At 45.0% G+C, this 17751-nt stretch overlaps 1 protein-coding gene across 2 annotated transcripts; it reads right to left on the reverse strand.

Annotated features, from left to right (window-relative positions):
• Window positions 1-8330: 8330 nt before the first annotated feature.
• On the reverse strand, window positions 8331-17434 carry sec22bb (SEC22 homolog B, vesicle trafficking protein b). Of its 2 annotated transcripts, XM_072681360.1 has the most exons (6): window positions 17197-17434; window positions 12906-12917; window positions 12637-12746; window positions 11367-11527; window positions 11041-11187; window positions 8331-9397 (listed from the first exon to the last, which is right to left on the reverse strand). In XM_072681360.1, the coding sequence occupies exons 1-6, from the start codon at window positions 17269-17271 to the stop codon at window positions 9243-9245; spliced, it is 660 nt and encodes a 219-aa protein (XP_072537461.1). In that variant the 5' UTR covers window positions 17272-17434; the 3' UTR covers window positions 8331-9242. The 2 variants fall into 2 exon arrangements, with proteins under 2 accessions (XP_072537461.1, XP_072537462.1); XM_072681361.1 differs by lacking the exon at window positions 12906-12917 and having other exon boundaries at window positions 17197-17433.
• Between the last annotated feature and the right edge of the window lie 317 nt (window positions 17435-17751).

Consider the following 17751-nt stretch of genomic DNA (forward strand, 5'->3'; position numbering starts at 1 on the left):
TGTGTGTGTTAGTGTGTGCAAGGTGTACTTCTGGGGCACATGACTGACAGCGGAGGCAGTTCCCAGGCCCCTGTGTGTGTGCGCTGGGGGCCATAACTCACACACTCCCTCTGAACTTCCTCTTTCGCCCATCACTTTTACGACCATGTCCACGGCATCGCAGCTGGGATGGAGAGATGTGAGAGCGTGAGAGAGAGAGAGACAGACCGAGAGAGAGAGAGGTGAAGTGTCAACATCATCAGCAGGGTCAAAGAGGAACCCTGGATGTGTGTGGTGAGATTTTTGGGAAAAACAAATAAAGGCTGAGAACATCAGGTGTTCAGGACATGAGGTCAGGGAATTAGACACCATGTGAGAGACTTATGGCTTGGTCAGTGGTAGCGCTGAGTTTCTCTACATTACCAAGTTATCTATTAACAGCTGCAGGCCTTTAAAGCAACAATATGGAGCAACAGTACCTTAACACAGCCCCACTGACTGTAACAGGGGGAGAACGGCGTCTCCGTCATTCCCGCTCCGGGCCGGAACGCTGCTGCTGCTACTGCACTATATGGAGGTTTGGTGGTGGAGCTGCAGGAGCGAGAGACATCTCGAGAGAGACCTGCTGTGTAACGCTGCAGAACCCGAGTCAGATTAGTGTAAAATCCTGTAGTAAATCCTGTCCTCTACCTTCAGATCAAGCTTCTGAGTCTCTCAGCTTGTCCAGAAATGCATGTGTACAGCTGTCCATGCGTTTTTGTGTTAACTGCAGTGGATTAAGTAAGTCAATTACACTCCCCACCTGTAGGGGGAGCCGAGGAGCAAAAATGACCTGTCTTTTAAACTGGCAGTACTGGCAGTAAACTGGAATCAGGAGTCACTCAGGCACTCGCTGAACTGCCTGTTTTCAAACATCTTTGGTCTCACAGGCAGGTGAATTATACACTACATGGACAAAAGTATTGGGACACCTGCTTGTTCATTGTTTCTTCAGAAATCAAGGGTAATAAAAATAGCTGATCCTGCTTTTGTTAGAGTAACTGCCGCTACTGTCCAGAGAAGAAGACTTTCTACTAGATTTTGGAGGAGCATTGCTGTGAGGATTTGATTGCATTCAGTGTCAAGAGCATCTGGCATCTCTCCTGTGAGGACTGCCAGCATTACTGAGCATCTCTATGGCGGTGTTAGCATCGCTACAGTGGTGACTGCTGGCCTTGCCCAGCATCTATATTGTGGTGTACCGCGGCATTAGCAATGCTACTGCGTCAACCACCACCCACGCTCAGTAGAGACAGTTACTCTAACAAAAGCAGGATTTAATCTTTTTTAATACTTTTGATTTTAAAAGAAATAACGAATGAGCAGGTGTCCCAATACTTTTGTCCATGAAAGTCCAGAGATGCTGGGTGAGGCCGGTAGTAAATGCGGTAGCGATGCTAACGCCGCTAGAGTGATGCCAGGTGAGGCCGGCAGTCACCACGGTAGAGTTGCTCGACGTGGTAGTGATGCTAATGCTGTGGACGTCATGCTGGGCATGGCCAGCAGTTCACGTGGTAGCTATGCTAATGCTAATGGGGCGGTAGCGCTGCTGGTGAGGCCGATGCGGTAGTATTACTAATGTGGTGATAGTTGTGATAGTGATGCTAACGCCGCCATAGAGATACAGGGTGAGGCCGGCAGTCGCCACGGTACAGTTGCTAGGTGTGGTAGCGATGCTAGGGCAGCGTAAGTGATGCTAGGCACAGCCGGCAGTCCACCTGGTAGTGATGCTAATGGTGCGCTGGTGCTGCTGAAGAGGTTGACGCGGTAGTGTCACTAATGTGGTGACAGTGATGCTAACACCATGATACGGATGCAGGGCGAGGTTGGCAGTCACCACGGTAGAGTTGCTAGACGTGGTAGCGATGCTAAGGCCGTGTAAGTGATGCTAGGCGCAGCCGGCAGTTGTCGTGGTAGCGATGCTAATGCCGCAGTAGCGCTGCTGGCGAGGTTGGCGCGGTAGCTTTGCAAATGCAGCGGAAGTGATGCTGGGCGCAGCGCTGGTCAGCGAGGTAGAGAACTGCGAGACTGGCAGTTACTTGCGTTTCCGATGATATTTCGGGCGAGCAGGCCCAACTTCAGCTTATCTCTGAAAACGTGCTTCAACATTTAACAAACAGTCATTTTAAAGGCATGAAATACAGAAACCAGCGGCCTCGAGGTAGAGAGGACGTGTTTATAAGCTGCTGATGCTGTATTAATGACCATCCAGAGACTAGGTTAGAGATGAGTGGGCCACACCACTAATTTAGCAACAGCTGCACCACTGCACCTTCACTCTTCCTCTATGTAGATTATTGCTGTGGCTTGTGGTTCTTCTCTCTCTCTGTTCAGTTCATGACCTCATGGAGACACTTGTTTTAACACCAGTGCTATTACAAGACTACATACCATATGGACAAAAGTATTGGGACACCTGTACACCTGATATTGGATGATATCCACCTGATATCCACCTCATTGTCCCTAACTCATCCCAAAAGTACTGGATGAAGCACCAAGCATCCTGTCAGAGAGCACACTCCACTGCTTCACAGCTCAGTGCTGGGGGGCTTTATACCCCTCTGCTTGCGGAAGTCCTGTTCTACTGGTAGTACTTCTCTATAGGTACTAATCAAGCTGTGAGTGTGTGTGTGTGTGTGCATTTGCACATCTGTGTAACCTAAGTAGCTGAATGCATTCATTAGAAAGGGTGTCCACAAACATTTGGCCATGCAGTGGCATTTACAGAACATTAGCAATGAATGTCATTTAACCAGGGGCGCCCAAACTTTTGCATACGACTGTGTGCGTATAGGTGTGTGTGTGTGTGTGTGTGTGTGTGTGTAGTCCTTTGACTTTATGCTATTTGACCCTTGATCATAAGAAGTATTTTAATCCAATCAGCTTCTTTATCACATGACTGTCATGCACTCCACGCTGCCATGGTAACAAGAGAGAGAGAGAGAGAGAGAGAGAGAGAGAGAGAGAACCAGCTCTGCATTCCTTCACTCTCACAAAAAAAAAGTGTATGCAAAAGTTTGGACACCCTTGGCCAGATTAAGCTCATTATACGGCCATTGCACAGCAGTCTGAATTTTACTTATCCATGGCAGTGAAAACACACACACACACACACACACACACACACACACACACACACACAGTAGTGACTAGGTCACTGAGAACACACAGCTGGAGCACCCACAGAGCATATCAGGGATAGGGTGCCTTGCTCAGGGGGCTCCTGGAGGATTAAAGGGGGTCCTGGGGATTGAACCACTGCCCTTCGGGTCCCAAGCCCACTTCTCTAACCTTTAGGCCACAGCAGCCCCAAAGGAAACGCATCATCACTGGATGTACTACAATACCAGGTCTATGAGTGGAGCTCCTCTTCCAGCTCCCTGTGCATACAATGTATTTAATATACTATAAATGGACAAAAGTATTGGGACACCTGCTCATTCATTGCTCCTTCCAAAATCAAGGGAATTAAAAAAAGCTTATCCTGCTTCTGTTGGAGTAACTGTCTCTACTGTGCAGGGAGGAAGACTCTCTACTAGACTTTGGAGGAGCATTGCTGTGAGGATTTGATTGCATCATCACCCCGCCTCATCATCCCCAACTCCCCCAAAACTATTGGATGGAGAATCAATCATCATTCCAGAGAGCACAGTTCTTCCACTGCTCCACAGCTCAGTGCTGGGGGGCTTTACACCCCCCCCCCTCTAGCCCATGGCTGGCATTAGGCAGCATGGTGCCAATAGTCAGTGATGGGACCATGAGGGGTTAAACATCTGGGTTGTACACCGCATACGGGGCCTAGATGGGACCCATGTGAGATTAAGGTGGGCTGTAATAATGGGAAGCCCATTTGAGAAGCCCAACTGGGTCCCACAAAACCACTCAGAGCCCATGCCCACCCATGTTTGACCCATGTGAGCCCCACATGAGCATGCTGGCAGGGATAATAAACATTAATAATAAGTTAATAACAGTTGTATGAATCATAATAGCCCTTGTTTTGTATCTCTTGTTTTTTCTCACTTTCTCTTTTTTACACATGGCTTACTTTCTATATATGACTGGAGCTCTGCTTCCTTTTTTCTGCTGACTTTGAGTCATCTGTAGCTCTCACACTAACCGTTACGCTGCTCAGTGATCTGCTGGTGGACACCAGCACTCTCAGTTCATGAATATTAATATTATTATTATAATATTCCATTCAGCCTCATACTACCACATATAAAGCACCCAACAAAAAAGTGCAATGAACTGAAAGCAGAGAGATGTGGGGGATACACACACACACACACACACACACACACACACACACTACATGTCCAAATGTTTGTGGACACCACATGCACACAGCTTGTCTAGTCCTTGTAGAGAAGTACCGCCAATAGAATAGGACTCTCTGGAGCAGATAAACATGATGAACCTATTGGCACCATGCTGCCTAACAATGCCAGGCATGGGCTAGAGGGGGGTATAAAGCCCCCCGGAACTGTGCTCTCTGGAATGATGGTTGGTGCTCCATACAATACTTTTGGGGTGAGTTTGGTAGGATGAGGTTGGGTGGAGATTATCAACATCAACATCCTGACCTCACTAACGCTCTTAAAGTATTTGGACACCTGCTCGTTCATTGTTTCCTCTAAAATCAAGGCTATCAAATAGAGCTGATCCTGCTTCTGTTGGAGTAACTGTCTCTACTGTCCTGGGAGGAAGACTTTCTGCTAGATTTTGGAGCAGCATTGCTGTAAGAATTTGATTGCATTCAGCGACAAGAGCGTTAGTGCGGTCAGGATGTTGATGTTGATGATCACCATCCTCACTTCGTCATCCCCAACTCATCCCAAATGTACTGGATGGAGCTCCACCACCATCCATCATTCCAGAGAACACAGTTCTTCCACTGCTCCACAGCTCCTCAATGCTGGGGGGCTTTACACCCCTCTAGCCCACGCCTGGCATTATTAGGCAGCATGGGGCCAACAGGTTCGTCTGGGTTTATCTGCTCCAGTGAGTCCTATTGTATTGGCAGTACTTCTCTACAGGGACTAGACTAGCTGTGTGTGTGTGTGTGGATGCACTTGCACATCTGTGTCAGTAATGGGTGCAACTAGCTGAATGCATTCATTTGAACGGGTGTCCATAAATATTTGGACACGTAATGTTGTTTTGAATGATTTTCATGACCCGCCTAAGACCAAAAGAGCAGTGTAATGGCAAGAGAGAGAGAGAGAGGGAGAGAGAGAGAGTGAAAAAGTGTGTGTGAGAGAGAGAGAGAAAGAGAACCTGGTACCTGGAAACCGATTCAGTCACTTTTTGCACAGATAAGCAGCACATCCTGTCGTTTTTTTCGAGACACCGAAACAGTTTTTCGAGTTCTGTTTTTGATCTCGGGGCCGTGAGCTTCACTCAAATCTCAAAACCCCAAATTACTCAGACCTACAACGGCCAGGTCGCTATATGAGATCTGTTTACAGCACCCTGTCATCTGGGTTTGCAGAGAGCGGCCAATGGGCTCACTGAATTCAGCCAGTTTAGGCCGCACTCACACAGCTTGTGCAATCTGCATAGAGATAGGGCCTTAGCGCTTCCTCGAGGAGAGATCTGAAAGTTGTTAAGCTAACAAATACACCACACACACTCACACACACACACACACACACCCCTAAACCTCGCAACGTATTGTTTATCTATTTAAATTTATTAGAATATCAATATGCTGAGCTGTGGAAATGTGGACCTGTTCACAAAAAGCCCCAGGCCTGTTGAGATGTTTCTTAGAAAGCTGCTTAAGCTCACGTTCTGCTTGAGGTGAGGATGCAGATAAGCTTTTTCTTCTGATGGGTCTTCCATGAAGGTCATGCACTACATGTCCGAATGTTTGTGGACACTTCTTCTAATGAATGTAGCATTCAGCTACACAGAGCACACACAGCTCGTCTAGTCTAGTTTAGATGATTAGAATTTGAGTTTTAACTAGATTAATAATAATAATGTATATATATATAATAGAAATAATAATTATAAAATATATAAATAATGAAAAATAATTCGATAAAGAAATTAAAGATATACTAAAATAGAATTAAAGAATAATTCTGTAATTAGAGATATGAGATATGAAATTCCATGCAAGTCAATGGTAACATGTGACTAGTCAAAATCACATGAGGGATATGCAGTCTTGGCAATGTGAGTAGTCAGAGTGGCTGTGGCTATTCTGTCGATCTGAGATCATCACCAGTACAGGTTTTCCAGCTGGTTCATGTATCGCTGGTGTGATGCAGGCTACAGATACGGATCTTAGGCCTCTGTTATTTTTTTCTAATAAAAGCTGCAGATTTCTTTGTTTTTTGGTGGGGAGAAGCTGAACGTCCCACAACCACAAAGTGCTCATGTTTTCATCTACCTGCTGAGGACATGCAGTGCCTTCAAAGAGACAAACACACACGCACTACACCTCTGCAGGCCTACTGAGGTCATTAACGGTAAATCATTCAGTGCCGATCTGACACTCTCTCACTCACACTCTCTCTCTCTCTCTCTCTCTCTCTCTCTCTCTCTCAAACACACACACACACACACACACACACACACTCTCACACACATTTACTGTGGAGACAAAAAGCTGAAGTCTTCAGTACCAGGCTGTACTTCTGCAGAAGCCGAAGGTTAAAAGTTTAGCCTGTGCCCTGCGGTTTCGCTCGACTCGCCTGCTTCTCTCTCTCTCTCTCTCTCTCTCTGTCTCTCTTTTTTTTTTGCCCACTTCCTGCGCTAAGAAGAAGGTGAAGAGCTTCCTCTGCAATTAATCACAAGCCTGTGACTGTACACTCTGCTCTTCCGTCCTCTTTCTTAGTCTTTGACTTTTTTTACTTCTTGAGTTCAGTGAATTTTTTTTTTCAAGGCCTCAGAAACACAACTGTTGCCATGTGGCGCCTACTGGTGGATGGACATAGCATTGCAGGGGGGGGGAATGCAATTCCCCAAATCAGACTTTTATAATATAGTATCAGTATTATGCAAGAACTGGCATTTCTTCTTGCTCCTGGGCTCCCCCTACAGTCAGGAACTGCAATATGCGTATGAGCCACCTATAAGGGACATGCTTAATGCATCTCTAGACAAGCCGAGAGCCCCAGGAGCAGCACCTGAAGGTAGAGAAGCATGTGGACTGAGGTGGTAGACTAATACTACAGGACATTTTACAGTAATGAGACACTATATGAGTCCTGGAGAGATGTCTCGCTCTCCCTCCTGCAGCTCCACCATTGACGGAGACGCCATTCTCCCTGCAAAAATGCTGCATAATGTTGCATACGCTTACTTACCATATGGCCAAATGTTTGTAGACACCCCCTCTAATGAATGCTTTCGCCATTGACGACACTATAAGGCCTATGGAAATTGTCCACAGTCGTGATTCGGAGCGATAGGCAGCCGAGAGAGAGAGTTAAGGACCTTGCTCAGGGGCCTAACAGTGGCAGCTAGCTTGATCAGCCCGGGCACTGAATTAATACAACCCTGTTATCAAGAGCACGGTGCTGTAACCGCTGAGCCACCACTGCCCTCTGCAGTGATAGACACTAATCCCACTCCCATAGCTAGTTTATATCGGTCCCTCTAAGCTTATTAGACACAACACTCTACATTCACTACATTCATGATGCCCAAGTACTCTCAGAAGAGGAGGGTCTTCAGTCTGGGTTTGAGGACAGCGAGCGTTGGACTCTGCTGTTCGGACACCCAGGGGAAGTTCGTTCCACCACTTCGGTGCAGGACAGAAAAAAGCCTGGACGCTTGTCCTCCATGGATCTTAAAGAATGGCAGGTCGAGCCGAGCCGAGCCGAACTTGAAACTGAAAGGGCTCTTGGTGCGGGTCAGCTTTTGACCATCACCATCAAGTACGGAGGGGCTGTCTGGTCCAGTCTTGGCTTTGTAGGCCAGAATCAGGGGGATGAATCTGATGAGCTGGGCAGCAGCTACAGGAAATCAGTGAGGAGAGCATCTTAATAATCTTAGTGCTTGAAAATCACAAAGTTATTACTTTCTAATCATCATTATCATCATGATCTGGTTTTCTGCAATCAATACAGCCTGAACCCCCTAACACACAGACCCCCTCAAAGCTCGGGCTCCTTCAGGAAACATGAAAAAGCTGCTGTTTTGAGGTAGAAATGCTGCATAATGTTGCTTGATTTAACCAAAACTCTTTAAAAAAATAAAATACACACACACACACACACACACACACACACACACACACACACACACACACACACACACACACACAAAAATAAAAGCCAACAACAGCCATCAAACTTTGAGCTGCTTTATTGTCACCGAACGCAGCAGGAAGCCAGAAGTTCTCGATAGTGTGAAGTTTCTCTTTGGACCTCACCCTGATGATGTTTGAACCTGGGGCATGGCTGAATAGTTCACTGCCAAACTGATGGAAACCTGGAGAAAGCGAACTGAAATGACTCCAGAGAGGCCCAGTGAGCGAGCGAGCGAGCGAACGAACGAGCGAGTGAGTGAGAAGCTAAACGTGTGACTCACTTTGTGTCTAACCCAGACAGACTTACACAATCTTCTGATGACACCACCCAGTGACTTCATCGTCTTACAGCTGCTCTTCGTGAACTGTGAAACACTGTGAAACACGGCAGAGTGATTCCAAACTGTCCACTAGGGGGAATCTCACTTGTCAGGTCACTGACAACGACTGGGCGGGTTCCTGAAACGGGTTTGTGAAGACAGGAAAAGCTCATGCTCTTTCTCACCGTCATATAGAACACCTCCCTCCATCCATACACACACACACACACACACTCACACACACATACTCGCTCGCTCACTCACTGAAAACACAAACAACGTTTGTTAATAAAACATAGAACATTAATAAATCACATAGGGCCGGTTTGCTGGACGAGGATGAACCCTAATCCCGGACTAAAAGCGTTTTCCCTGCTGATTCGCTCCAGATATTACGATTTAGCCCAAGGCTAGGTTTAACACGTGTCCAGGAAACCGGCCCCCTACTCGTAGTTTCATCTACGGACTGCGGGGGAGAGAAAGTGCGGGATTGAACAGTCTTTGAAGGAACGGAGGAGCGTTGCCATGCAGCGGAAGACGAGCGCGTGTCCACTTCCTTCATGAACGTCTGCAGTGTCCTCCGGATCTGCGGCGCCTCCTCTCTTCCTCTCTCCTTCTCCTCCTCCTCTTCCTCACAGCCACCAGAAGCGTATGTAGACGATGAGCATGATGAAGAAGACGCCGCCGGCAGCCAGCTTGGCGTAGGTGGAGCGTGTGTTCAGGTATTTGGCGTCGCTGCGGTACTTCTTGGACAGGCTAGACAGGTTGCTGGCCTTGGAGTCCAAAGCTGGAGGTGCAGAGAGGGGGAGAGAAGAAGGTGGGGTTAGCCTTCGGTATAAGCTGTAGCCTGGATCTACACCATATGTCCAAATCGAATGGGTGTTCCCTTCTAACGAATGCATTCAGCTACTTTAAGTTAAGTTACTTTATCACCTGCCTAATGCCAGGTGTGGGCTAGTGGGGCACTGAGCTGTGGAGCAGTGGAAGAACTGTGATTACTGGAATGAGGACGGTGCTCCATCTAATACTTTTGGGATAAGGAATTGGGGAGTTGGGGATGATGAGGTGGGGTGGTGATCATCAGCCAACATCCTGACCTCACTAATGCTGCTTTTGTCACTGAATGCAATCAAATCCTCATAGCAATGCTCTTCTAAAGTCTAGCAGAAAGTCTTCCTCCCTGGACAGTAGAGACAGTTACTCCAACAAAAGGATCAACAGGATCATCTCTTTTTAATACCCTTGATTTCAGAAGAAACAATGAGTTGTCCCAATACTTTTGTCCATAGAGGGTATTATTCTGCTAGGTTGTAAGGTTTCTTATAGAGCAAACAGGATGAATTTGTATATATGTGTGTGTGTGTGTGTGTGTGTGTGGTAAACACTGTATCGTGCTGTGCTTTAAGAGTTATTTTAATCGAATGAGGGGAGTGATTTTCCACACCAACAACTAGAGCTGGGCAATATGACGATATTGTATTGTATTGTGATTTTGGTGAAATTTTGTTATTGCGATAAACAATATGCTGTTCTTATCATATGGAGGGACTGTTAGTGCTTAATAAACACTTCTCAACGGCACGCTTTATTACCAACAGTGGAATTGACTGGTTTATTTAGATGAAGAGCAGCAGATAATAAAAATAAATGATAATATTAATATCACATGTATCATGATAAATATATATTTAAATATCTTTAAATATTGTGATACAGTATTTTCACCATTTCGCCCAGCCCTACCAACATTTCTACATTTCTGTTTAATAACAAAACCTGTAGCAGCTCATCAGCTAATTACTGAGCATTCCTAAGCCAGACTGGGTGTGACAGGCTGCACATCAAGACTGAGAACCCGTCTCTTCAACTGCTTGACATCTGGAACACCACACACTGTAAATAATAGTATAGTTAGTATAGTATGATTATATAGTATAACGAAAAGGGGGGGAGGGGGGGGGTACACATCAATTATCCATTTGTAAAATTTAGGTAGATCAAGTTTACCCATCGTGCTTTGCCTCGACAATCAGCTTCATCTGAACATTTGATATTGGACATTAATAGCTTGTTTTATTGGAGCGCAGCTCGTCAGGGTCGCGTATCTCAAAAACAGCAACTTTCCAGAAGAAGGAAAAACTCTTAACTTTTATTATTTCTATTGGTCCGCTCATGATGAAATTCTAATAAGATATAAAGATAAACCGCCTGATTCAGATTACGTCAAAACGTAAAAAACGATTTAACGTTTTTAGCGCTGATATATTATGAATTATTTTTTTTTATTTTTATACTACTAAATTTTTTCCCTCAGCTTTACACCTGTGCTCATGTGACGTGACAATAACCCCAATTTGAGATGATAAACAAATAACATAAGTATCTGTGAGTGAGGGGCTGGGGGGTAGGGAGTGTGTGTAAGCAGTTTACCGGATAAAGCCTCTCCTCTCTGCAGCACCTCCTCGATGTTGGCCACCATGATCCTCTGCACGTCCTGCAGCTCAGTGTTGATGCTGCCCAGGTTCCTGCGCGCTCTGCTGTCGATGTAAGACTTCTTCGTTTTCTGAATGTACGTGTCTGTGGACAGACCGGGGAGGTGTATGCTCAGTGATACAGCATGCTTACAACTCAGAGTAAAGGCTAACTCGAGGCACAGGCACTAAGCCACAGTATCCAGTACTGTGTGTGTGTGTGTGTGTGTGTGTGTGTGTGTGTGTGTGTGTGTGTGTGATTTTAAATGGAAAAAAAGCTCTTACCAAACTCAATGAAGGAGTAAGGTCTGGACACAGTGGGCACTTTCTTCCCATGCTGTTCGTGAAATTCTGCTTGTAGGTCTTCCAGGTATGCGAAGGCAAGCTTTTTGGGGAACCCCGCTTCACACAGCACCAGATAACACACCCCTTTCTCGATGACATAGCTTTGAAAACACAGATGATCAATGTAGGTTATGAAGTTCCGGCTCCTGCTAGGTCTTATTCCAGCCTCCAGAACCTCCAGATCATTTATTAACACCATTTAAATAATTAACACAAATGTTTCCACCTCAATAAATTTAACTGAACGGAAGGGTTATATTAGCCACCCCTGTGGAACACAGGATGGGTATACACATCATTTCAGAGAGCACAGTTCTTCCACTGCTCCACAGCTCAACGTTGGGGGGCTTTATATCTCCTCTAGACAGTCCTATTCTAGTGGCAATGCTTCCCTACAGAAAGTAGACAAGCTGTGCATGTGTATCATGCACAGCTTAAAGAAGAAGGGGTGTCCATAAACATTTGGACAACTGGTGCATTTCAGAAAGCCTGATTCTGTACCCAGCTGGATGACTTATGATAAGGTTCTGGAGCTCCTGGAAAGCTTTGTTGGACACCAGGATCCTCCAGGACTGGAGTTAAACACCACTAGTCCAGTAGGAGGATGTTTCCACTGGTTTATCCCAGTGTGTCTTAGCCCAGTCCTTGGGGTCCACCAGAGAATTCCACATTCTTGCTCAAACCTAGTAGGTAGGGGCGTGGTAGAGAGCAAAAATGTAGATCTGCCAGGTAGGCTTCAAGGAACGGGTTGAGAAACACTGCTCTAGCAATCTGTTTAGCTCTGGTTCTGGAGGTCCTGGAAAGCTTTGCTTTGTGGGACACCAATGATCCTCCAGGACCGGAGCTGAACACCATTAGTCCACTAGGGTTTTTAACCCAGTCCTTGGGGTCCACCAGAGAATTCCACATTCTTGCTCAAACCTAGTAGGTAGGGGCGTGGTAGAGAGCAAAAATGTAGATCTGCCAGGTAGGCTTCAAGGAACGGGTTGAGAAACACTGCTCTAGCAAGCTCTTCAGCTCTGGAGGTCCTGGAAAGCTTTGCCTTGTGGGACACCAATGATCCTCCAGGACCGGAGCTGAACACCATTAGTCCACTAGGGTTTTTAACCCAGTCCTTGCAGGCCATCAGAAGGTTCCACTTCCACACTCCACCAAGGACGTCCTTAACTACTAGTTCATTACAACGAACAGCACAGCATTCAGTACTCACTGGAAGGCCATGGCGCCAGCCTCCAAGGTGCAGCGGGTGGGACTCTGTTCGTTAAGCTTCCGGAACAGCTGTTTGGCCTGGCTCTGATACTGCTGCAGGTCGCGACCCATCTGAGCACAAACCAGAGCATGATTAGACACAACAGAGAAGAAACAACGGTGATGGCGACTGCATGCTCTTCACTACATGGTGATGGGAAAACCAGATGAGATTTCCTAACATGAGCGGGTTCGACCGAGCAGAGCTGATCATGCAGAGCGAGTACAAACCTTCTCGTTTCCCTGCATGGCAGCAAGAGGAGACAGACAGAAAGCAAAGGAAAACATATTAGCACCAATTTCAGCTTTTCAGCATGGCTGTTGAAGAGGCTGGACCTGGACCATCCACAGACTCTCTGGGGGGCCTCGACAAACCCTTCAACAGCATTTTAATGAAAAGGGTTATCTGAGGTTGGTGTGAAAAAATGATGGGGTGAACAGGTGGGATTTACTTACTTGGATGGTCCATTAGAGATGCCTCGTAGAAGCTCACCTGACATTCAACTAACCTTCAACTCAATATGGATTAAATGCAACTGAACTCCGTTAGCTGAATGTAAATCACTGTCTATTGGGTGTAACTCTGCACCCTAACCTTAAATCTAATCCCAATTCTAACCCCAAGAAGGGCGTCAATAAACTTCATGGTGTCGGTGCTCTCTACTGCCGATAGTAGACTATAGGTAGGGCTGTGCGATATGGTAAAAATACAATATATCATGATATTTAAAGACATTTTTCACGATATCACGATACATTCATCACAAACTAAAAACATCAGTAGCGACAGATTCTTATAAACTACTATTTTGTTCTGAATACAGTGATTTATACTCAACATCTGCTGCTCTTCATCTAATTAAACCAGTCTAATTACACAGTAAGTAATGAAACCTGCAGCTGATCAGTGTTTATTAACACTAACAGTCTAAGAAAAGCTCATTGCTATCACAGTAAAAAAAAATTATCACGATACGATACAATATCATCATATTGCCCAGCTCTTACTGTGGCTAAGTGCCAGTATCGGCACCAATACTGATACAGTATCAGTGCGACACAATGAACTACAGCCAGGTGTCAAATACACTTTGGCCCAGATTTCCCAATGATGATATCTGGAGTACGTGAAGGCTATTACTGAGGATTTACACTGTGAATTAGGGCTGGGCAATTTAACGATATTTTATTTTGTGATCAATTTTGTTATTGTGATAGCAATAAGCTTTTCTAAGCACATGGAGGAAACTGTTAGTGCTTAATAAACATCTACTGATCAGCTGCAGGTTTCATTACTAACAGTGTAATTAGACTGGGTTCATTAGATGAACAGCAGCAGATGTTGAGTATAAATCACTGTATTCAGTACAGGAGAGGATCTGAACAGTAGATTATAAGAGTCTGACCTTACTGATGTATTTAGATTGTGATGAATGTATCGTGATAAATATCATGAAAAAGTCTTTAAATATCGTGATAGTGTTTTTTTACTCTTATGAATAGTAGTTTATAAGAATCTGTCGCTACTGATGTTTTTAATCTGTCATTATATTTTATTATTTTGTTATTTTATTATTATATATTGATTATATTATATTATTTTAAATACCGTGATGTAGTATTTTTACTATATCGCCCAGCCCTACTGTAAATAGTGCACTGTCATGCTGGAAGAGACCAGTCCCCTCAGGACAGGATAAAGGTGACACGTCAGAAGAGCTCTGTATTGATCAGCAGGGGCCACGCCTCTGTCTGAGGCTCAAGCATTCAGGCCTGTACTGAGAAGGATGACTCATCTGAGCTCATCAATTTTAGGTGTTTTTTTAAATAAGAGTGTGTAAACTTGCGAACTCCGACTATTTAATGTCAGAATACATCAAAATATTGTCCTATATTAGAATTTAGATCGCACTTGAATATAACCTCTGTATTTAGTCCATCCATGGCAGCCACCTCAGGGCTTAGGGAGCAATTTGGGGTTAGGTGCCTCGCTCAGGGAGGATTAACCCAAACCTTAACCTGAGGCCTGACTGCCTGAGACTCATCTTCTACAGTGAAAATGACTTGGTGTATCGTGATTTGCTATTTTTGATATACACAATATTCCATTGTGTGCATCTGTTCACAAACACCTGTCCTCAGTTTTACCCTTTAGTCGGTACTAAACGTCGATCCGCATACAATCTACCGTCCACACTTTCATATTAAATGCTTAAGGAGTTATATAGGAGTCGTATTTAGATGCCAGATACCTTAGGTTTACTTCACTAGTCTTTAATCCTACTGCAGAACTGACTGTGAAATATTTAGCAGCCGTTTGGAGTCCCACTGGGTTCCATTCTAGGGCCTACAATGATCCTTAATAAATTATGACAGAAACATACTTATGAAAACGAGAAGGTGTGGATTTACATGCAAGGTCTATGAGGGTTTCCCAGACCTGGATTAAGTCCAATCCAATGCAGATTCACAGACTAGGGCAAAAATCCAGCTGTTAGTCTAAATGGAGGGCTGTTACTACAGGAAAGAGACAAGTTGAGCTCGGTGCTGACGAAGGCCTCACTCTCTAAAGGTCAGTCTCTAAAATGCTACACGTTGACATCAGGACATATGGGACTAGTATAGGACCTGGATTAAGCCCAATCCAATGCAAATTCACAGATTCACCATTAACACTGCACTTTAACCCAAGACTAGTCCGGGAAGCAGCTGTTAGTCTAAACTGAGGACTATGGCGTTACTCAAGCACTCACAGATGTAAAGACCTATAAAGGCCTTTCCTCCACACCACCTTCCCACACTGTCTGAAGTATGAAGAGACCAAAGGCCTTGTGCTGGTCTCGGGCTGTCAGGGTTCAGAGGTCAGTCTCTAAAATGCTACACGTTGACATCAGGACATACAGGACTAGATTCCCAGACCTGGATTAAGCCCAATGTCCAAATTCACCATAAACACTGCAATTTAACCCAAAACTAGTCCGGGAAGCAGCTGTTCGTCCAAATTAAGGACTATAAGGTTACTGAAGCACCGACAGACAGGAAAGTCTTAATAAGCCTTCAGGGTTCAGAAGGTCAGTCTCAGGACATCAGGACATACAGGACTAGATTCCCAGACCAAATTCACCATAAACACTGTAATTTAACCCAAGACTAGTCCGGGAAGCAGCTGTTAGTCTAAACTGAAGACTATGGCGTTACTCAAGCACTCACAGATGTAAAGACCTATAAAGGCCTTTCCTCCTCACCACCTTCCCACATTCAGCCTAAATTATGAAGAGCCTAAAGGCCTTATGCTGGTCTCGGGCTGTCAGGGTTCAGAAGGTCAGTCTCAGGACATCAGGACATACAGGACTAGTTTCCCAGACCAAATTCACCATAAACACTGTAATTTAACCCAAGACTAGTCCGGGAAGCAGCTGTTCATCTAAATTAAGGACTGTAAGGTTACTGAAGCACCGACAGACAGACAGGAAAGTCTTAATAAGCCTTCAGGGTTCAGAAGGTCAGTCTCTAAAATGCTACACGTTGACATCAGGACTAGATTGGGATATGGGACTAGTTTCCCAGACCTGGATTAAGCCCAATGTCCAAATTCACCATAAACACTGCAATTTAACCCAAAACTAGTCCGGGAAGCAGCTGTTCATCTAAATTAAGGACTATAAGGTTACTGAAGCACCGACAGACAGACAGGAAAGTCTTAATAAGCCTTCAGGGTTCAGAAGGTCAGTCTCAGGACATCAGGACATATGGGACTAGATTCCCAGACCAAATTCACCATAAACACTGCAATTTAACCCAAAACTAGTCCGGGAAGCAGCTGTTCATCTAAATTAAGGCCTATAACATTACTGAAGCACTCACAGATGTAAAGACCCATAAAGGCCTTTCCTCCACACCACCTTCCCACACTGTCTGAAGTATGAAGAGACCAAAGGCCTTGTGCTGGTCTCGGGCTGTCAGGGTTCAGAAGGTCAGTCTCAGGACATCAGGACATACAGGACTAGTTTCCCAGACCTGGATTAAGCCCAAATTCACATATTCACCATAAACACTGCAATTTAACCCCAGACTAGTCCGGGTAGCAGCTGTTCATCTAAATTAAGGCCTATAACATTACTGAAGCACTCACAGATGTAAAGACCCATAAAGGCCTTTCCTCCTCACCACCTTCCCACACTGTCTGAAGTATGAAGAGATCAAAGGCCTTGTGCTGGTCTCGGGCTGTCAGGGTTCAGAAGGTCAGTCTCAGGACATCAGGACATACAGGACTAGATTCCCAGACCTGGATTAAGCCCAAATTCACAGATTCACCATAAACACTGTAATTTAACCCCAGACTAGTCCGGGAAGCAGCTGTTCATCTAAACTGAGGACTGTAAGGTTAGTGAAGCACTCACAGACAGGCAGTAATATAGTATTTCCTCCACATTCAGCTTGAGGTATAAGAGATGGTCGAGCTCAGTGAAACCAGCGGGACTAAACAGCCTCTAAACCGGGAGAAACCAGCGGGACTACGGACCTGTTCGTCCTCCTGCATGGAGGCAGCGAGCGGCAGCCCGTCCGCCAGCCGAGCGATCATCGTCAGCAGCACCATGTTGTCTGTGTTTCTGGGTTCAGGCGCTGTTTCAGGAGGTTTCAGGAGGATCTGAGGAGGTTTCAGGAGGATCTGAGGAGGATCTGAGCTGCTCGACTCTGTTTTCACCAACCCAAACGCGCTGAGCTGGCCGGAAATACGTGACCAGCCTGTGCAGCTCTGTTATTGCTCCGGAGGAAGACTCTTCCGCCTTGTCCTCTGCGCCTCGTTATTATCAGCTCTGCTGCTTATTATTATTATTGTTATTATTTTTATTATTATTATTTAGTTTTTACGGCATCTACGGCACATATTAATCTACTATATCAGCAACAATACAATAATAAAATATACAGTTAGTGTTTTAATGTACAAAAAATCAACAACACACGAGTATAAGAATCTAAACTATTATTTCTAACATGAATTAATGCAATAAAATAACAGTTAAATAAATAAAGAACTAAATAAAATATACGTTTAAAATAAGTAAGTTTAAAA

The sequence above is a fragment of the Salminus brasiliensis genome, chromosome 6, assembly GCF_030463535.1.
Source record: "Salminus brasiliensis chromosome 6, fSalBra1.hap2, whole genome shotgun sequence".
NCBI lineage: Eukaryota > Metazoa > Chordata > Actinopteri > Characiformes > Bryconidae > Salminus > Salminus brasiliensis.

Excerpts from the sequence above, each read along its gene's own strand:
- sec22bb (XM_072681360.1), bottom strand. The coding sequence starts at position 17,271 with ATGGTGCTGCTGACGATGATCGCTCGGCTGGCGGACGGGCTGCCGCTC. Across the intron at positions 11,528-12,636 it reads GCTGGCGCCATGGCCTTCCA|CTATGTCATCGAGAAAGGGG; the intron begins GTGAGTACTGAA and ends GTGTTTTCAAAG. Across the intron at positions 11,188-11,366 it reads TTACTCCTTCATTGAGTTTG|ACACGTACATTCAGAAAACG; the intron begins GTAAGAGCTTTT and ends GTCTGTCCACAG.